General features: G+C 38.5%; 1 protein-coding gene across 4 annotated transcripts in view; it reads left to right on the forward strand.

The window, feature by feature from the left end:
• CTNNA2 (catenin alpha 2) overlaps positions 1–21277 on the forward strand; it is a 1186106-nt gene extending 1164829 nt beyond the window's left edge. For all 4 annotated transcript variants that reach the window (XM_075562525.1, XM_075562526.1, XM_075562527.1 and 1 more), the window contains one exon: positions 20861–21277. In XM_075562525.1, the coding sequence (XP_075418640.1) occupies positions 20861–21148 (288 nt within the window). In that variant the 3' untranslated portion in view covers positions 21149–21277. The remainder of the gene's footprint in view (positions 1–20860) is intronic.
• Positions 21278–21938: the final 661 nt, after the last annotated feature.

Genomic DNA, 21938 nt, shown 5'->3' on the forward strand with positions numbered 1-21938 from the left:
ATAGCTGAGCCCCTTTTGCAAGGGAACAAACTGTATTCTCTCCATCCACAGAGGTTCTCTGTTGGACCAGAGAAATAATACATCCAGTTTTAGATCGAAAGGAACCCTCTGGTGCTTTGGCTGCAGTTTCTCTACAGCATAGCCACTCCAGGCGAGAGAGACTAGAATGTCCCAAACTAGGCCAATCCCTAGCAGGGACCCATATGGGGGAAGAACCTGACTTCACAGGAGAACTACCTTAAAGCCCTTTATTTTTCTTTAGAAAGAGAAGAAAGAAGAAGATCTAGTACATTGCTAACAGCACTGTGGCTAGGGTCAGAGAACGTGCATTTAAATCCTTGGCAATTATTTTCGTAGCTGGACAAGTTACTTTGTTCTAGATTACCATTCCCTCATAGACAGATTGGTGGAGGTCATTATTTCACAAGGTTATTGCGAGAATTAAGAAATCTCCCATATAAGGCAAGATGATTGGTTGGAATGCTCCATTTGATTTGAATTTGATGACTGAGCAAATGAGCGACAGGTCTTCCTCAGCTCTTTCTTGTCAGTAGGGCTGCTTTTACAAGTCCAGTGGTAGGATGAAGCCAGTTCACACCTTGACAGCAAAACGGATATCTCATTTTCTCTTGTGTTCAGCACGCTGTTGTTAACTTGGCACCTGTAGTCAGGCTTCTCTCCAAGCTGGGCAGCTTTCTCGTTGCCCAATGTAGAAATCCCAAATTCACACTCCTCACAGTCACCTGCTGTGCAGGATATTCTAAGTTCCCAGTATTGTTCACTCCATCCAGAGGAATAAAAATTGGACAGAACTATGCTTATAATATTTATTTTCAATATAAAAATATAGCAGCAATATTATAAAAATGTAATATTTCATTTACTAAAACTTGTTGCACTTTTGATAAATTACTATATTTTTATTTCCTTGGGTTTGTGACTTCAGTATAGGACATAGAACATACATAGAAACAATGTGAAATAATCATAGGGTGACTAGCTGTCATTCATTTCAGCTTTGTGTCATACCTGAAATTTCTATGAGATATTATGAGTTAATTTTGCAATTCCTGAAAGTGTTCAAAGAGCTAAAAATATCATCATAAGAATTGTTGTAAGGTAATCCAGCTAGACCAGAGGATGTACACTGGTACAGTGAGGAACTGGAAACATAGGGATTCCAGGGCGGATCATCCCTTCAGGACCAGTGGTGAGAGTGGCGATACTGGGAGGGTAGAGGTACGGTGGGTTGGAAAGGGGGAACCGATTACAAGGACCTACATGTGACCTCCTCCCTGGGGGACAGACAACAGAAAAGTGGGTAAAGGGAGACGTCGGACAGCATAAGAAAAAATTATAATAATTTATAAATTATCAAGGGCTTATGAGGGATGGGGTTGTTGAGAGAGAGGGAAAATTAGGAGCTGATATCAAGGGCTAAAGTAGAAAGCAGATGTTTTGAGAATGATGATAGCAACATATGTACAAATGTGCTTGACACAATGGATGGATGTGTGGATTGTGATAAGAGTTGTATGAGCCCCCAATAAAATAAATTTTTAAAAAGAATTGTTGTAAGGTCAGCAGAAGCAAAGGGTTTTTCAAAGATTAACGTAATATATGCAGAAATGAGAACTAGCCACACAATTGCTAATATATCAAACACAATGACTCTTGTCTTGTGGACCCACCTCTGAAAGAATGGAATCTTACTCCTACAGTAAAAAGATTAAGGATCAGTACAAAGCCAATGATGCTGAGATAAAGGTGAAGGATGTTGCAAGTGAGGATGCCTATCAAGCAATGTAGAAATATCTTAAATTAAAATTGTATTCTTTTATCAGGTACTTAGCATTTTTCATTAATATTTTAAAACTTTCTTATAATCTAGTTTTGTGTACCTTTTATTTTTCCTATTAAGTATTAATTATATGAAATAATAAGCTATTTCAGTATATGTATTTAATATTAAAATAGCCATTAGGGCAGGAAACGAGTTGTTATATAATTGAACCCCAACAACATTGTGCAATCAGTTTAAGAGTCAATCACTCACTCTACCGAGCACTGGAGATATGTGTCCCCAATTTCCTTGCAATGTAGGTGGTGCAGGTGTGCATAGAGAAAATAGCAAAGAGCAGGAAGTTCCTTCTTTGTAAAGACCTAACCATCTTACTACGGAGGCAAGACCTTCACACACCTGCACACATGCAACCATTGTTGACAAAACAGAAATAAGTGGCCAATTGCTTGATTTCTATAAGAAATGTTTCCGAATTGTGCTATAATCTTCCAGAAGAGCTGCACGTGTAAGCTGGAGGCTGATATTATGAGAAAGGTCTCTCCTCAGTTTTTTTGGTTGACTTTTATCTCTTTGACTTGCATTTCATAACTTAGCTTAAGGTCCCCAAGAGTATATGGTTCCTATAGTCTACTCATTTTGATATATTTCCTTACTATTTTCTCATAATGGAAAAAATGAGAATGTGTTTCTTTCCTTCTTACCAATACATCATCCTTAGTCAGGTCTACCTCAGAGGAAATAATATGACCTGTCTCCTTTAGGATATATCCTGTTCTTATCTCTCTTGGTTTATGGTAGACTGACAGTACCCGGGGCATCTATGTGAGAATCTGCCTCTATGCAAGTTTCCCTCCCCTGAGATACCTAGAGGTCCAATAAAGTAGTATGCCTTAATAATATAGGACAAGTTTCATTGTGACATATCCATCTAGTTTTAAAATATTTGAAGTTTATTTTCCCTCATAAACCTCAAAATAGCTCTTGAAAATATATTGATATTAATATTATTTTTTCAAAGTTGAAAAAAATGGAAGCTGCTAGAGGATTTTAATGTCTCAAAATTTCAAGAAAATAACAAGTAAAGCCAAGACTCAGGGTGAGTTTCTCCATTGTGCTGTCATGTGCATCATACAGAGTAAGGGTGATGCTATTTCTTATTCACAAATTGCTAGTAGTTGGAGCAATAAATAACACTTCAGTAGGTAGATGATACTAGCAGCTTTAACACTTATGTCTTTAGTTTTTACTAAGTGGTGTTCGTTAGGCTCACCCCATTTTATAGTGACTAGTCTGTAACAGCAAAAAAAGATGGTGTTGTGGAAATTAGAATAAAAATGTTGTCTGTTTGTATCCTCAGAATCCTAGGATAAATGGGGAGTGGTGTGTGAGGTGGCTAAGGTTAGGGAGAAAGTTCCAGGGTCCTGGACTAGGCTAACATGCTTAGATGCTAACCAAAAAGGCGGAGATTTGAGTACACTTCAAGATGTTTCAGAAAACCAGCTTCAGTGTTTACTTCTGAGAACTCAAACACTACACACCCCATGGAGGACAGTTATATTTGGATGACAACTGATATAATGGGAGAAGGAATTCTAAAAGTTGTATTTCCTGGAATTTTGTGGAATACATAGGTGGCTGTTATCGGCGCTGGCGTGTCAATGAGAAGGGGCAGAGAATGCCCCGGTTACTTGTCTTGTTCAGGTAAAGTGATGGGAAGTTTAGAAGCTGGTGTGATAGCTTCTTTCCTTTGTCGCTTTTAGACATTCACTTCACCACTGCATAGTCACAGCTCATTCATCAACAGCTAAACACACTGTAAGGCATACTTCAGCCCATCGACCTAAGCACTGGGAGTTCACAGGAGAAAGACTCTCCATTGGGTTTCCGTGGTGAAAGATGGTATCCTGTGTATCATAGTGAGCGGGAACCCAGTTCTAGTTCTAGCAGATAGGAATGCTCAAAAATCAAGTTCACAAAGAATGCTACTTTTGTTATATTGTAGTTTTCTTGTATGTAAAAGAGCACTGCAGTATATTCTCTGCACAGCTCTTGAGGATTAGTTTTACTTAATAAGACACCAACACTACCAAATGCCGCTCAGTGTGTCACAGATGTTGGTGCTCACAATGGAGGAGATAATTTTGAAAGAAAACTTGGAATTTTATGCATGAAAGCAGGACTTAACACAAATAATTAATTTGTGGCTGTTTTCTCAACAAAAGTAAAGAAGAAAGAGAGGTGGGAAGAGGACCGTAGATTAATCAACAGGTGGAATAAGTGTTGGGCTCCGAAGCACAAGGTCAGCTGTTCAAATCTACGAGCTTCTTCAGGAGGGAACACTGATGCTATCTGCTCCCATCATGATTTGCGGTCTGATAAGACTCTGGACAGTCTCGCTGCGAGTTGCAAATGACTTGATGGCTGTGGTTTTGGGGTTTGGGTGATGCTCTTGAGCCCCCTCTCCTACCAATAACAAAATGCTGGTATTCTGCATAGAAGAAGTACAGCTGAAAGTCAGAAAGGAGCTGAGTGCTGGAGTAGGTATTCTACACAGCATCTGTGTCTTTGGACAAGCCTGTCACCTTCTTACTTTTCTACTCAAAGTTACTGAACTGCAAAACTTTCTAAAAGATATAGCACACTTACACCAGATATTGTTTTAGGTATTTATGGAGAGGTAGAAGGGATGTGAGGAAAATAAGCATAAGAAAAATATATACTTGATGATACTTAGTGTATGATGAAATGAAAAGATGGGAAAAGAACAAATTTAGGGGGAAGCAGGAAAAATAGCTTCAGTTTCAAAAGACTGGTCAGGGGAGTTTTTATGCATACGCTGATATTTCATTAAACAATGAAGGGAGGGTATTCTAGGCAGAGGAGTGCTGAAGCACTGAGGGCCCGAAGGGGAACCCCGAGCGGTGTACTGGGTTATGTGTTGGGCTTCTGATAGCGAGAGCAGTGTTTCCAACCCACCAGCAGCCCCCAGGTATGCTGCTCCCATAAAGATATACAATTTGGAAACCCACAGGGGCTTTAGACTCTTCTCTATAGAATCAAAGTTCCCTCAATGACTGTGAGTTTGGGGGAAGTCCTGAAGCACCCTGGTAGTGCTGTGAGCTAGGCATGCACCCGCCTGCTAACCACAGGTCCACAGTTCAAATCCCCCACCTGGTCTGTGGAAGAAAAATAAGGCTATCGGACCTAGTAAACATTGACAGCCTCATAAATGCTATAAAGGCTTCTTGGGGATGGGTTTACATCGAGGTTTTTGTCCTTATATGAGACCATGAGTGGTCTTTCTGAACAAAGGCTAAGAAACCAGCATGAGAAAAGATCACTGGCAATGTGAACCAGATCATATACCCTTGAAGACCAATCAATAGGGGAGTCACTGAATAGTGTTGAGAAAAGACATGACTTCATTTTATTTTATTAAGCACAGGCCAGTGGGAGTCTGGGAAGAGTGCTTAGGGAAGCTATTGTAATAACTCTGCAAATATTATGCTTTTGTCAGAGTGGTGGTAGTTGAGGTAGAAAGAAGAAATGAGATGTTGGATATGATTTCAACATGCTGCTAAAATGCTGGTCATCCTTGTGGGGTAGCAGTTAAGTGTTGGGCTGCAATCCACATGGTCCACAGTTCTAAACCACCATCAGCCCCTGGGAGAAAGCACTTTCCACTCCTCTCAACAGTTACTGTCTGAGAAATGCACAGGGAGTTGCGATGGATGAGGTAGCATTGATTCGACAGCAGTGAGTTTGGAGAGAGCGCTAAAAGGTTATTCTTCCATTAATTTAGAGCAAAAATCTAGATGCCACAAAAAGTTCCAATTTTTTTTCTTGGGTAGGAAGATCCTTATTGCCAATAATTGAGATGAGGAAGGCTGTGGGAGGCGTAGGTTTAGGGGAGATAGGAGAGTTAATCATAGAGCTCTTGCCTATTTTTGAAATATAAGAAGAGTCAATAAGAAAAGCTCTATTGATGCTTAAAGATCACCTTCTAAATGTCAAAGAGCCTTTATTGTGGAGGCAATGATTCTTACCAGAACCTGAAATTGAATCAAGATAGAAGTTAACTTGAAGAATTAATAGTTAGAACTCAGGGGGTTGACATATTTAATAAAGGGAACCCTACCTTAATCTGTGACAGTGTATACAGTGATCACTTAGAAATTACTTTAATGTGCAATTAAACTGACTGAGGATTTATAGCTCAAAATATGAAAAGTGGTGACCAGGAGGGAGAAGATTGAGATGGCATTATATCCTGTATCTACTCAAAAACATTGAAAGTCTACAGAAAAATGTGTTTAATTATTAAAAGCCATAGATAAATTGTTCAAATTTAAAACTAATTTAATTAAAATTATGGGTTTAAAACCATGCATTACACTGAAGACCTCTTTTGAGCCCTTGAATAATGATAGCCATTTCTCCTTGCCTTCATTCTCTTTTTTATAATAAAAGAGTTGAAATGTTAAGTTAGTGGTACTGAATTATTTTATATAGTTAGGTGATGTTTAATAATTTACTTCAGTTTTTTACATTATATTTAAGATAAATTTTCATAAGTTGTGAGGAAAAATTATATTCATGGAAAGCATTATATTGACATAATACTCTTCATCTATGTGAATGTTACACAGATGACATGGTTCGAATGGGAACTTCCTGTGTGCAAGGGGACAAATATTGGCAGGCCCAATAATGGGTATAAGAAATGGGCTTCCTCTTGATTACTCTCATGAGTTATTATTGCTCCAGATCACTCTCAGGGGTTAACTGGCATGTGTTTTGAGAAGAAGTTGAGATGGTGTCTAGGACCAGTAAAGAGGAAGAATTCCAAGATTGAACAGGTGTGTCTGCTAAGGGTGCCTGTAAAGAAGTAGCAAGAAGTGTAATACATGTCAGCTTCTTTGCTTTATTAGTTCTGGAAAGGACTTAGAATATTGACAAGTATTAAGTTGTCCCACGGATTCACGTCGCTTTTCTTCTTGATTCGCCTCTTCTACTTCTTGCGATACCCTGGTTTCTTCAAGCATCAAGCAAGGAAATGTTGGGTTCCCCCCCCCTTAGATTTGGACTTTTAATTACCCTTTAAAAAAAACCACTTATTCGCAGTCTACCCTTTGATAACATCTGGTCAATCAATATTTACACAGAAGAACCATAGGCATCTTTATTGACAGCCCCATGCTCTCAAGAGTGGTTCAGTGAGACTCCCCAGGTCTCCTAAAGAATATGGACACTGCACTTAGAGTTGGTCGATGAGATAGGTGATTCTGAACTGAAGAGCAGGTTCAAGAATGAAGTAGAGGTTGATGATTATGTACGTATAACCCACCAATCAGAAAGTGAACTGAAGCTTCACAAAATACGTCTAAGGAACCCAAGGGTTTTGTGTTTTTCTGGAGAGAAAACTGGGAAATGAGAAGTTGTTTTTCACCATGAGCTAGGCCCTTCTAGATTAGAAAGAATGTATATTTTGAGGGAGGTAGTTGGGGTTCTTAATTCAGATGTGACAAATATATAAACTATAAAGTTGCTAAGTTATAGAGGTCCCCTTTTCAGGCAGCATCATTTGATGTTTTTTAATAAGAAATATCTCAAAATATTTTGTGGAATTTTAAGTCCTATAGTGGTTGGATGACTATTTTATATTAGCCCGTATTTTAATTCCTTCCAAACTGATTGTTAAGAGTCACCTTCACAGCCTAGAATGCCATCCCACTATCTCTAGCAGAACCAACTTGACACTTTCCTACCAGTGTTTCCATTTCTACCAAGCCCTAAACGGTCTTAGATTTCTTTTCTTTTTTGGGGGGTGGTGGTGGTTATACTTTGGCATAAACCACCATGTTTACTTGCATTAGATCTTGATATTTTCTTTCTTCTAAAGAATTTAGTGATTCTAGACAGATGCAGTTATTTTTAGTGTTTTCCCATACACCCCGTAGCTTTCTCATATCTTTATATGTTACTACATTAAGATATTAACATTCCATTGTTAGGAGCCAGCAGAGTAGTGGTAGCTTTCGGTAGAACGAGGGTTAAGGGGATGGGAAATGCTTTACAGAGTACTAAAGAGGGAGAGGAGATTAAAAGAGAGAGAAAATCAATTTAAAAGACCTCTTCAGGGATCAAGTTGTGGTTCAAGGGAAGAAGGATAACAGTAATTAACAACAAATGCTGAAAGCTTATGATGTGCCGGGTCTTTAGCTATAAGAGTATTATTTGATTTAACACTCAACAGTCCTAAAAAGTTCTATTTTTATCTCCACTTTTAAGATTATGAATCCAAGGCAGACTTTGATTAAAGTGGTTTACTTTCAATCCCATCATCAGTGACCAGTAGAATCAGGTTTTGAACCCAGAGTCCAGAGCATCGGATTTCCCTCACTGTTGAGAAGAAAGAATGGAGGAGGAGGAGGCAGCATGGAGGGCAGGAGGAAAAGCCTGAAGAGTGAGGATGTTTTCCCAGAAGAGAAAGTAGAGGATCTAAGGAAATGGGGACAGGAAGGAGGGCATAGCAAGAAGGAAGAAGATGGGTCCCAAGGAGAGGCAGCAACTACTCCTTGGGAAAGGATCTTGTCTGTTCTTTGTCTCTCTCTTATTTAGGGCCAGGTGCACAGCAGATGCCTCCGCGAGCTCTGCCTGAATATCTAGTTAAGAAAGGAGCATGTGCCGAGGAGAGTTTATTTTCTCAGGCATCTGAATCATGATACATTATGAAACACCAGTCACTGCTTGGATGTGAAGAGGAATTAGAGTGAAGAGTCACTATGGCCTGTAGAATGTGCTCAGGTTGAGTCATCCACCAACTGGCAACCAATTCTGAGCTCCCTGACTCCTCTTGTAGTTCACATTCAATTCCAGAGCCTGGGAACAATATCAAATGGTGTTGAATGGCCTTCAATATTTATTCACGGAAGCCAAGTAATTCAGTCTTCTGGTGTTTGCTACAAAGTCCATTGGTGATTCTTTGATCCATTTGTCACGACTCATTTATCTGGTTCTTGGAAAATAGCTCTTCTCAAGTTTGTGTTCTAGTCAACGACACTGCTGACACTGCTTAGGGAGGGAGAACTGTGGGTAGAAAGGGGATAAGGGTGGTAAGCGTCTAGTATTTAGTTCTCCTGCAGGGATACCGAGAAGAATCTCAGCCCTTTGAAGTGTTGTGATAGGCATAAACGTTAGGTAGTGAAGGCATGCTGGTGCTCAGGATGAGAGGCGATCTCACAAAGAAAATTCAACAGTAAATGCAGGGTTTATGTAACATAAGGATTGTGTCTGTCAAGGAATAGCTCCGCATCGTGGTTGATTGCTCCAATTGTCTTTGGAACTTTTTTCCATATTAAATTTCTTGGTGGTTCTATTATTATATGAAATTAAGTAATCTATTGAAAAATTTTGGGGTTAAGATATCCTAAAGTACAGAAAAATGGAAGGATGTTTAATAGAATCAGAGAAGAAGATTAGAAAGAAGAGGTGGTGATTGCCCAAGATAAACAAGGAGGTCTGTTTATAATTTTCCAAAAGGCAACACAGCTCAATACTCCCAATTTTTCATGAGATTCCAAGGTTAGCAAGAATGCTTTTTTTTTAGGTTGAGCAAAAATGATTCTGCATTTAATGGTGAGAAAAAATGGCTCCAGGCCATATTTAGAAAATTTGTTGACTGTAATTAAGCCTTCGTGGGAGTCCCTAAGGTTTACTTACTTATAATTGAAAAAATGCAAATGAAGACAGTTAATCAGTGGACTGGCCAACTATGAAGCTCTACTACCTACCTGAATGAATTTAAAATGAACACACAAATATGTCCAGTTGAAACAGTTACCTGAGAGCCAAGTGGTAAATATCTCAGTGTAGCTGTGAGTGCTTTCTTATCCTGACCAAGATTGCCCTGCTTTTCAGCTGGCATCTTTGCCAACTTCGTCTTGAGCCACCTCGCCCAGGTGTCTGAGGAGCCGGCCTTCAGCCCAGGTGGGGCTCCAGCTGCCTCCGTGGCATCACTCTAAAAACAGACCAGACTTCTTGTCCTCCTTTCAATTGTGATTGATCTGCTGCTTAACATTGTACAACATTTGTTTTCAAAATCCTGTAATCAAATAGGAATATTCCTGGGATTAAGAACTCCTTAGGAGTTATTCCACAGTTATCAGGGATCGGCACATATTCTACCATTAATACTTTTCTGGCAATTTTTTTCAAGCAATAAAGACAATTTGCTGATATTGGTTATATTTACCACTTGTTCGTGTATGAAACTAAAGTTGATCCAAGATTTAAATGATCCCAAGAATATCTTATATTTCTGTTAATGTCTAATGATTTCATTAACAGAAAAAAAATCAGTCCAGTAGAGTCTGTCATAAGTAGAGTGAGAACTGTGCTCCTCAAGTTTTCCTTGGCTGATTTTTGCCAAAGGAGGTCTGGGCTTTTCTTCCAAAGTGTCTCTTGGTAAACTCTAACAGTAACCTCTAGTTAGTAGTGCAGAGCGCTAAGTGATTGTACCATTCAGGGACAAAACAATATGAATATAATATTGCCACGGAACCAAAATGCATGCCAACTCATAGCAACCCTTTAGGGCAGAGTAGAACGGACTTTGTGAGCTTCCAGCACGGTAGTTATTTACAGGGGTAGGAAGCCCATTTTTCTCTTGAGGAATGGACGGTAATTTTGAACTGCCAACATTAGGGATCATAGGCAATGTGTAGCCTCTATGCCACTATGTCAGTACAAAGAACTGCATATTTCCCCCCACATATTATGTTTTGTAACACTAGGGTAGATTAAACATTGTTTAATAATATTTACTAGGGTTCTGATTGGTAGTGACAAAACAAAAGGCATGAGATGTAACTTTCATAATGGAATAATAGTAGAGGTACATCAATTCTGTGCCTTGGTTATAAACGGCATCAGGTTGGAGGAGAGCGGTAAATAGCACTCTTTTCCTGTGCCACTTGGCAGGTTCTGAGAGGAGAAATGGTCTTGATTGATTTATAATGTCTGCAACAAACAGCAGAAGGGTGAATGCAAAATCACTGCTGTATGTTCCTTACTACTGTCTTGGTCTTAACTAAAAATAACCAAACTCTTCATTGTGGTTTGATGAGGAGTGAGTGGACCAGAACCCTGGAAAGAGGGCTTGTCTCAAAAGAATTGTCTTTCTTGCAAGATTATAAATATACTGAAATGCCTTAGTTGGCAAAAGATGTGAATCCAGGTTGAGATTTTTAACTATGCTTATGTTTGCTAGAGCTTTTCAAAATCTTGGACTTGCTAGAGTTTTTGTGCTTTGTTTGTAGGGAGCGGGTGTGTGTGTGCACAATTGATACAAAACAAACCTCAATGCCATCCAGTACATTCTGCCTTGGAATGACCACCTGAGCTCCATGCTATTGATCCATACTCTGGAAAACTATGCAGATGTGTCATAGTTTCTAAGCAGAAGAAATATCTCTTCAAAACTTTATGGGATTCTAAAACATGTTGTACTCTTCTTCCCTGATGAAAATCTCCAAAGTTTTGGGTTTTTAACTTCTCGTTCATTAACAGCAAAACTGGCTTATAACACAACTATCTCCAGGCAATTTGTAACTCCTTTTAGGGAGACAATGGTTTAAATTAAATAACTGACCACCTCTGGTGAAAAGATTCTACTTTTCTCAAGGTATTTGCATCCGATTTATTGTCAATTTTACTATCACAATTTCCTCTCCCCAAACACTATTCCAGACCTGCAAATGTGTACTACAGCTCCATTTCCATGAAAACATGTGTTTTAAGATCTTTAAGTAGCTAAAATGAACTCTATCCATATCTGGGAGCAGTTTTAGTTATCTCAAAATCCTTAGGGCTGTAGTTTTGACTTATGATTAAAATAAAGGAGACCGGGACCTGTAATAGGATTATATTCGAGTCCCAGGTCTTTCAAACCCACTTAAAGTACTCAAGGTAAACTCGTCGATTGTGCATCTCAAACTCACCCTGAATTTTATTTAGTCCATTCTGTAATCCCCTACATTTGTATTATATTTACTTCTACAACAAATCACTTCTACTTCTACTTTGGTACTTTGGATTTTCATATACTGCCATTAGTGGTCCATTATATTTTAGTAATATATAACTGGTGCTTTATTTAATTTCACTAGGAATAAAATGCGGCCATGGATTCATTTCTTCATGAGTGTTTTAAATGGATGAATGCAGAGCATACAGTAAAATCCTTCTTCTCGAACTATAAATTAGCATTCCAAAATATTAATAAAATCATATGCAATTGTTCTAGTGGGCTACCCTCTTCCATATTACTTTCTACTTTTCATATTTATATTCCATTTTTAAAAGCAAGCTATTAAGTCTAAACTGCTTTTGTTCTATTACTGAATGGCCTTATGAAGATTACCATTATTAGGAAGGGTGAAGGACGGCTGATTACCAAACTACTCTTGAGACAGCCATGGCTACTTCTTATTCTGTTCAGAAAATTCCTAATGATCTTAAGGTTTAGATTATTAAATGTATATTGATTTTGACCTTGGAAATTGTATGTGGAGAACATTTTTAGTATATTTATTAGATTTGTTGATCAGGGGAAGTAATGCAGATTTAATATTTCACTCAGCCTTGTGTTATCTTTCTTTGTAAAAATACCAAATAAGAAATATAAGGGGGGATAAATTAGAAATAAATTTATATAAATAAAATATATATCATATAGAGAGCACTATTCATGAAGCGACCAAAAACCAATATAAGCAAACATGATTTTTTATTTGTACCTCTAGTAATTTCATTTTGTAATTTCAACTATTTCTTGTTCAGTGAAGACAACTTAAATTCAGTATTCAGTAAACTTAAAATCAGTATTGTAAATTCACTATTTCTTGTACAGTGCAGACAATTTAAATTCACTATAGTTTCCATCTTGTTTACATAATCTGGGTTAAAAACACTAATGTCCATCTAATTTTGCCAGGTAGAAATTTCATAATTGTCCTTCTCCACAATTCTTAACTACCTACTCAAAACCAACATCGAACTTGAACCCTTAAACAAATTTAAATATTATATGTACCATAAAGCTTGTTCACCTGCTCTTCCCCTTACTTAAGTTGAACCCTATGCTCAGTGCACGTATGCCCTCTTAATGGATTCATCATCAAGCAAATTTTAACTTATGCATCTATTGTTCTCCTTTAGTTCAACACTTTGCTCTATTCGTGTTTGTGTGACCAACACTTGAGAAAAACGGTTAGTAAAGTGGTTGGTAAAATGAACACAATCAAAAGATATCTGAAGAAGAGGGGGGAATGAAAGTGTAGGTGGGGAACTGAATGGTCACACTGAGCAGGGAGAGTGTAATTAGGAAAGCTCAGCATTGGAAGAAAGGTTGTTTCACTTTCATGCAAGCGTGAAATGGAGTCATGTCACTATTTGGGTGTCAATTTTTATATCTCTAGAACCTGAAGCCTTGCATTAATGAAATAATAGTATGCATTATTAGTATTAATTTGCATTAATAGTATGCAAATAAGGGCAGCGGTTCCAAAATTTTCTAATTATCTTGTAAGTTGCAAGTTATCCCGGGCAATTTTCAAGACATTTTCAGCTTTTTAAAGGTTTAGGCAGCATAAAGAGAGTCATGGATGCATCATAATACAAGAAAATTCTCCTAAGACTTCTCTCCATTAAAACACAAAATAAGAACAGTATAGGAAAAGAAAAAAATCTATTAGTTGACTGGAATCCAGAAGAAAAGAGAGGGGAAAAACACAGAAAAAGTGTTTTTAATGGTCTATGTAAATGACTATGAAACAGCTCTCCCACTCCTGTCTGCTTTCTCATGGACTATACTAGAAGAACAAGATGTGCAGAAACATCTGTTGCTTTTCTTAAATAGTACTTTGACATTTTCAAAGAATAATGACATTATTAAAAGAGTCCTAATTTGTGAGGTTAGTAGCAGCAGGCAACTAAGGGACTGAGGGATATAGGGTAGGGAGAGTACATCTAACATAGCCTGATACAATATCTGAAGATTGATTTGTCTATAATTCAAACATTTCAGAAGGTTCAGGGATCAGTTGGTAATCCTGTACTGTGACACTAGGTGACAAGTGTTTACTGATTTACTTTACCACTTACATGCAGTATGGTATGGGACAAAACTGCATGACCCTTTGAAGTTCCAACTAAGTATAACAGAATTAGCTATTTCAGAAGTAGTTGTGAGAGTTGATTGAGAGAAATGAATATCATGCTCCTTAGTCCAAAAACTGCCGCATAAACATATTCACTAAGTGTAAGCTCTTGTTTTTAAAATAGGGTGTACATTACTAGATCAGTAGGTGGTACCAACTAGTAAGCACTTGAAACTGCCTTCAGGTGACAAGTGTGCGGCTCTGCTTTCAAGAGGACACAACCTTGAAACCCCTACGGAGCAGTTCATGCATGGAGTTAACACGGAGCAGTTCATGGATGGAGTTAACATGATATGAATCAATTCGAAGACAACTAAAAGCAACAGCAGTTTGTCTTAGACTAGATAGAAGAATTTAGTCTAAAGGGCCTAGACAGGCTATGGAAAATAATTAGATGTGTGTTTTTCCTACTGAAATGGCCATTGTGACACAGGGAGGCTAGAAGGATGATTGATATATGAACCTCTTCTGCGCTCATTAGAAAGATAGGGAGGCCAACCAAGATAAAGGCTTAGATCACTGATTAGGAAGGAGCCCTAATGGCACAGTGGATTAAAGTTTGAGCTGCTCAGTGAAATGTGGGTAGTTTGAATCCATCAGCCTGTCTGCAGGAGAAAAGTGAGGCAGTCTGCTTCCATGAAGATGTATACTGTCAGTAACCCAGTGGAATAGTGCTACTTTGTATTCTTGGATTGCATTGAGTCATAATCAAATGGATAGCAGTGAATTTTCTTCAAAGAAATGGCACAAATGCCAGAAGAAACCAACAGCCTTCCATGTCATCTGTTAAAGTCAATTTAGATGTTATATTGCAAGGTCTCTTGCCACTATCATGGTGAATCTGAGCCAGAAACACAGCCAGTAGGCCAAGCCAGGACACAGAGGACTGGCCACTGAGCATGTCCGTAAGCATACCCGGAGGCCTGAGCATCTCTTTAGAGAAAATTCTGATTCTGTATATGAGAAAAATAACCACACACTTGGATAGTAGAGGGTCTCACCAGATTTAGCCATGATGGGGTAACCCTTTTTTGATCTGTGGGCACATATCATTTACTAATATTTCCAGCCCCCCGGGTTTCTTGGGAAACTGCTCTCTCTGTTGTGATATGTGCTAGCTCTTCACCTAACTAATCCTAAAACCAGAGTCCACTTGATACCTGTATGTCCTACATATTTGTATGAAATAGTTAGTACTTCAAAAATGTTCAGCTCAATTTTAGCATGCCTTTCGTTACTAAAAGGATATGGGAAAAAGAAAAATTCAGAGCAGAAAATAATTTGGTCATGAAAAGGTTGGTAAAGTACTGCCAGGTTTCGAAGTTTAGCTTTCTGTCCACACAGTTAAAAGAGATAAGTCCCTTCAGAGTCATAGGCAAGAATGGAAAAACAAGACCCCAGATATAAATCATACTTTAGAAAAGTATGGGGTAGACGTGGTAGTTCATTTTACCTGAGACATACATACTGCACATACCCCACCCCCGATCTTGACTTGAATTTCCAGTAAAACTTACCACTCTTTTTTTTCTAGGAATGACTTCTTATTTGAGGTGACCTTAGCACAATGTTGTGTGGCTTTAAGTGAATGGCCGTCTCCCCCTCCCTCCCATCTCGAGAAACTGACCCAAGCTGAGGTTAAGTCTCTGCTGTCAACCTGATTTTTAAAATTTACTTATAAACCATAATATATGGTTCAGAGACTAGGCAGGGTTTCTACCCCGTTGCTTGGGAGACCAGAGTAGAAGATTATATAACCTCGTGTTCGTAGTTATTGTGAGGAGTCATGCAGTATTTTGTGACAGGCTGTAATTCATTCAGCATAATGGTTTCCAGGTCCCTCCACATCATGAGTTGTTAGATGGTCTCATCACTGACTTTTAGGGATACATAGTATTCCATTGTGTATATGTACCAGAGTGTCTTTGTCCGTTCTTCTAATAATGGGCATTTGGGCTGTTTCCAGATTTTTGCTATTGTAAACTCTGCTGTAATGAACGTGGGAGTGCATACGTCTTTTCACATTCTGTGTCTTACTTCTATTGGGTCATATGGCCACCAAAGGTATTGCTGGGTCATATCTGTTTCTATTCCCAATTTTATGTAGTGCTATATTGCTTTCAACAATGCACATACTTCCAAGCCCACAGCAATGTGTAAGAGTACCAATCTCTATCCTTTCTAGAACGTGTTGTTCTCTGTGTTTAAGAATTGGCTATCATTGTGTGTGTTAGGTGATATCTCATTGTTTTGATCTGCATCTTCTGGATGGATAGAGATTGTGAGGGGCTTTTCATGTGTTTATTAGCCATTCTCCTGTCATCCCTTGTGAATTCTCTATTTGTGTCCTTTGTCCACCATTAAATTGGGTGATTTGTGCTTTTCTTGTTGTGTCATTGCTAAAGAGTTTTTCCCCTTGGAATGCAATTTTTTGTCACCTTTAAGGAGAATGTGACTTTCCCATGAAATGTGTTTTGTCCTTTGTGGAAAATCAGTTGCCTATATGTGAAGGCTTTTATTTCTGGTTTTTTGTCATCCTGTTCCATTGGTCTATGTATCTATCATTGTACCAGTCCCAGGCCATTTTTACTACTGTTTCTATGTAGGAGGTTTTGAGGTCGAGTAGAGTGAGACACCCTACTTGGTTGTTCTTTCTGAGAAGTTCTTTGCCTATTCTTGGCCCTTTCCCTCTCCATATGAAGTTGATAATTTCTTTTTCTGTGTTTTTAAAGAATGAAGTTGAATCAGAATTGCATTGTTTTTGTAGATGGCTTTAGGTGGAATGGATATTTTCAAAATATTAAATCTTTCTATCCATGAACACAAAATTTCTTCCATCATTGTAGGTCTCTTGATTTTTATAATAATGTTGTGTGGTTTTATTTGTACAGGTATTTTGTTAATTTGGCTAGATTTATTTTTAGGTATTTCATCTTTTGTTTGGCTATTGTAGATGATATTTTCTTGATATTTTTTGAGGTCTCTATGTGGTTATAGGAATTTGGTTGCTTTGTTAATGTTGTATCCTGCTGTCTTACCAAATCTCTTGTTTCCAAAATTCTTTTTGTGCAGTCCATGGGAAATCTCTCTAAATAAAATTATGTCATCTGAAAATAGAGTTTCACTCCCCCTCCCAATTTTATTCCCTTTGTTTCTTTCCTTTGTCTAATGATTCTGGCTAAGACTTGGAGTATCATGTTAAATAGGAGTGGTAATAAAGGGTACCATTGTGTAGGTCCTGTTTTTAATTTCCCCCTTCTGAGTGAGATATTGGTCATTGAATTTTTCTATATTGTCTTTCTTATGTTGGTAAGTTTTACTTCTCTTCCTAGTTTATTAACATTTTCAGCAGTAATGAGTGTTGGATATTTTCAAATGCATTTCTGCATCTCTTGTTAAGGTCACGTGGCTCTTATTCTTTGTCTTGCTTCTGTGGTAGATCACATGGGTTGTTTTTCAAATGTTGAACGATACTTGCATCCCTGTCATGAATCTCACTTGATTCAAAATTTTTCTTTTGTTTTGATATTTTGTTGTATTCTATTGACCAAATTTGGTTGGGAATTTTTGTGTCTGTATTCATGAAGGATGTCGAGCCATAGTTCTCTGTCTTGTGTGTCTTTTGGTATCAGTTATGCTGAGTTATAGAATGTGTTTGAAAGTTAGCTGTCCCTTTATATATAGTGAAATTGATTGTGTAGAATTGGTGGTAACTCTTCTCTAATACTCAGAAATCCTCTATGAAGCCATTGGGTTCTTGGCTTTTTTTGGTTGGAAATTTCCTGGTGACATTTACTATTTCTTCTTTTGTTATTAGCCTGTTCAGGTTTTCTCTACCCATTTTTGTTAATTTGGGTAGACTGTGTATCTAGGTATTTGAATACTATGGATTTTGGCATGATATGTATATATTATATATATGGAGATGTTTTTATCTAGGGTATATGTATTTTTTAAGTTTAGCTTTCTTGACATCTCATCTCCTTCCCCTGTACCTGCTCACAAATTTAATTTGTGCCTTAGAAGGCATCTTGAATGAAACCTGCAACTATTTTCAGAGTTGTCTCACAATCAATGTATTAGATTTATTCACAGGATTCCTGCCTCGGGCTGGGCGAGCAAAGGGGTTCTGAAGAAGAGACAGGCTATCATATTTTTGCTGCAGACTTAGACACCATCTATCTGAAAATGGAATCTGTGGTAAAAATCTCCAAATTACTTATATAATCCTTCTCTTCGATCCACTCAATGCTCCAAAGATGCACTCTTTGGGAGACGCTTAACAAAGCAGGAGAAATAACTTGTCTTCCTTTACTTCTGCGAATGCTAACGCCCTGAAGCAAATCTGTATCACTGTCCCTGTTATAAGGTCGCTTTCCTTTCCTTTACCTAAAGCACACAATAGGAATTACTAACTTCATGAGCATTTCTCATTCTGGAAACCTGACAGACTCATAGGAACTTTTGATTGGCCAAGAAGTAGTGTTTTGCAGCTTCAGAGGAAACAGAGACAGATAAGTTTCTGATTTTCCAAAGTTTTACTTTTTTCTGTGACCTTTGTCTTTCATTATTTGCATTATACCTGGCTAGGACAACATAAAATTTGTGTATAGTGAAAGACTTTACATCATTGGATGAAATAAATTTTCCAAAGTCTTTGGGTTTCATTAATGATTCTCAAAACTGAGTAGGCATCAGCATCCCCTGGATGAATCGCTAAAGTAAATTTCAGGTTCTGATTTGGTGGGTTTGGGGTTAGGCCTAGATTTCATATAGGTTCCGTGGTGACACTGATGCTGCTGGCTCAGAAAGTGCATTTTGAGAACCTCCTCCCTAACCCATGCTTCCCTTCTAGCTTGTTAACATGAATAATCTAAAATCTGCCTTTCTGTAGGTAGCTTTTCCTTTAGCTAGGTTATAGAGACAAAATGGTATACACTTTTTTTTTTGGTGGGAGTTATGTATACCTTGTGCTGTAAAGTTAAAAATAAAATATTTAAAAAGAGAATAAATAAATATGCAGTAAAAAAGAGTCAAGTAAAATAAGTGAGCCATTCATTTGCTGGACTTACTTCACAAAGCAACAAGCATATGTGCATTGAATTGTGACTCTAATCTACAAATCGGTTTGCCTTTGCTTATCATTTTGGGGTCTATGTAATAATGGCCTTTGGGTTTTTTTTAATGGTTAAAATGCAAGGAACTCACACCTAGAACATATCTTTCCTGTTTCCCCTCAAAACCTGTGCAATAAACGTTTGGCGCTCTTATGATTGTCAGGGACGTTTATGGTTTTTCTTTGCTTGTGTGCCCATCACTCTTCTTTAGCTGTAAGAAATAAACAGAAGGGTATGTAGAATATCATGGAGGCCTTAGATGCAACTTCTCATGTCCCCACGCGAATAAAGTGTGGTCACAAGAAATGACAGGAAGGTCATGTGAATGCAAGTCACATTGCATAGGGAAGGCACAGGATTTAGAGTCCCTCAGCCTAAGCACTCAGAAGGTTGTTTGCGTAGGTCCGGTTATGTAGGGTAACCACAGTTCAAAACCCTGTGGGTTATACAGCCTACTGGAAACTAGTATTGGATTCCTCATTGAACCCCAGTGGGAACATTTCCTAAGTTAATGCTGCAAGAAATTTGACCAATAGTCAAGGTGTGCTCCAGCATCCCTTAGGCTCAAGTCAGACGTGAAGGCCAATTATTGATCCTTTCGTTTCACTAGGTCACAGGGAAAACACTGGTTGAAAAGTAAATTCTACCTTTCCAGCATGTATGGCCCAGGAAGTTGAATTAGTATATCGTATGCACGATATGGTCCAGTTAGTTAAAAACAAAAAAAGAAGTAACCTAAAATATGCCAGAATTGAGAGCCCGGGGATAGATGGCCTCTCAGCTGACTCTCTGCTAAGTTGTGACTTACAGCATTTTCAGCGCTCCCCTACCCAGCAGTGTAATGGTATGGTGTGGTTCAGTACTTGATCCTCTCTCAATAAAGCTGTTTAAATAAGCACGCGTTACTGGACCAGCTATCTCATCATACAAAAGAAATGACAATGATCCCTACTTCATGGAGTGTTTTATGAATATTCAATGAACAAATATTTGCAAAGTTCTTAGAATAATGGTTGGAATATTATAAATGCTAAATAGCTTATTAATCACAAAGATGCAGGGGCCTCATTGAATGCTCTCTGGCCTGCAAAATCCAGGCACTGTATATTTAGGACTTGAAGATTGTTAAATGTATCCTCCAAGCTCTTTAACCATCTATCAGAAACCATATCACCCATGGGTGTGTTCCTCTCAATAACTGCCTGCGTGGTCCCCATTCCTAAACTCAGGGTGGCAAAGTAGTCTATAAATAGCTACCTCCATTGGCAGGGCCATAAAATTGAGGTGTAACCCCGATAACGTCTTATTCTTCCTTGCTTGCCAAATAGGTTTTACGTGTATGGGTAATTGTCACCACTACTAATCAGCTTAAGTGTAACGTATTTTGAGACTTTCCACTTTGGAAGACGTTTATTACCTTGGAATTTTTACATGTTAAACACGTGGGTTTGTCTCGAGAGTGTCAGCTTTTAGGAAAATGTGCATCACGGAATATGCTTTTTCATCTGATTATTTTTATTTTACTTTGGTATTAGCATATGAGTAGAGAGGTGGCCGCTCTGTGGCCTGTTTGCCGTATCCTGTGGCAACACGCTCTTCTTAAGCAGCTCCGTGTACTGCTCAAGCAAAGCAATGTTTTCCCTGTGAAACTGCATGGCCATCTTGTACCGCTTGGGCCAAGACTAACCCAGATGCGTCTCATCTTTTCCTTCCTCCAGCTGGACAGCGCCACTTCGCTTATCCAGGCAGCTAAGAACCTGATGAACGCCGTGGTCCTCACGGTGAAAGCATCCTACGTGGCTTCCACCAAATACCAGAAGGTCTATGGGACCGCAGCTGTCAACTCGCCTGTTGTGTCTTGGAAGATGAAGGCTCCCGAAAAAAAGCCCCTTGTGAAGAGAGAAAAACCCGAAGAATTCCAGACCCGAGTTCGACGGGGCTCTCAAAAGAAACACATTTCTCCTGTACAGGCTTTAAGTGAATTCAAAGCAATGGATTCCTTCTAGGATGTTAGGCTTTAACCAGGAAGCATTTTCTTTCGTTTTCCCTTTCATTTTCTTTATAATTCAAATTTTGTATGTAGACCTGCTGACTCGTATGCCTCTGGCATGGGGAAATTGAGGGACCAGTCTCTGTCTGCATGTAAGATGAGATGTGATCAATATTACAGATCCATCTGTAGCCCAGGAGGGACCAGGGGATTTCTGTCCTGAGGTGACACAGAACTGTCCTTTGCAATATTCTCACAAAATTGGGCGAAGAGTTCGCATCGCAATGTTTATGGGAGTGGGTGGGGATAGGGGACATAAACTTAACTCTACACAAGCAAACTCTAATGCATGCAAGAACCATTAGGTTGGCAGGTATATTAATAAGTGAAAAATGCAGAAGTGTAACGGTAGAACATAAAGTTTGTATTGCTTCTGTTTCAGTGCAAAAATGTACTAGCCAATATGCTTAATTGTGTGCCCACAAATTGAACAACTTAACTTTGAAGCCACTTCCATCTATTCAGGGGGGTTTTAACAAAGGGAAACAAAGGGGAAACTAACCAGCGCAGCCTACAATGCTTCTTGAATCGATCTTTCTCTCTTCTAGTGGTGCCATCACTAGTGCTCATGTCGTTGATTTTCTCTCATTTTCTGAAACAAAAACACCCGTTATTCTCAACAGCTACAATGGTCTCAATGGCACTGGAAACCCAGTACGCGTTCATTTTGTATTGTTTTCATTTGGACTATGATCTTGCTAGAAATAGGAGGTCCAATGGTGGAATGTAGAACGATGGAAACTGAT

Source organism: Tenrec ecaudatus, chromosome 11 (genome assembly GCF_050624435.1).
Source record: "Tenrec ecaudatus isolate mTenEca1 chromosome 11, mTenEca1.hap1, whole genome shotgun sequence".
In the NCBI taxonomy this organism is placed as follows: Eukaryota; Metazoa; Chordata; class Mammalia; order Afrosoricida; family Tenrecidae; genus Tenrec; species Tenrec ecaudatus.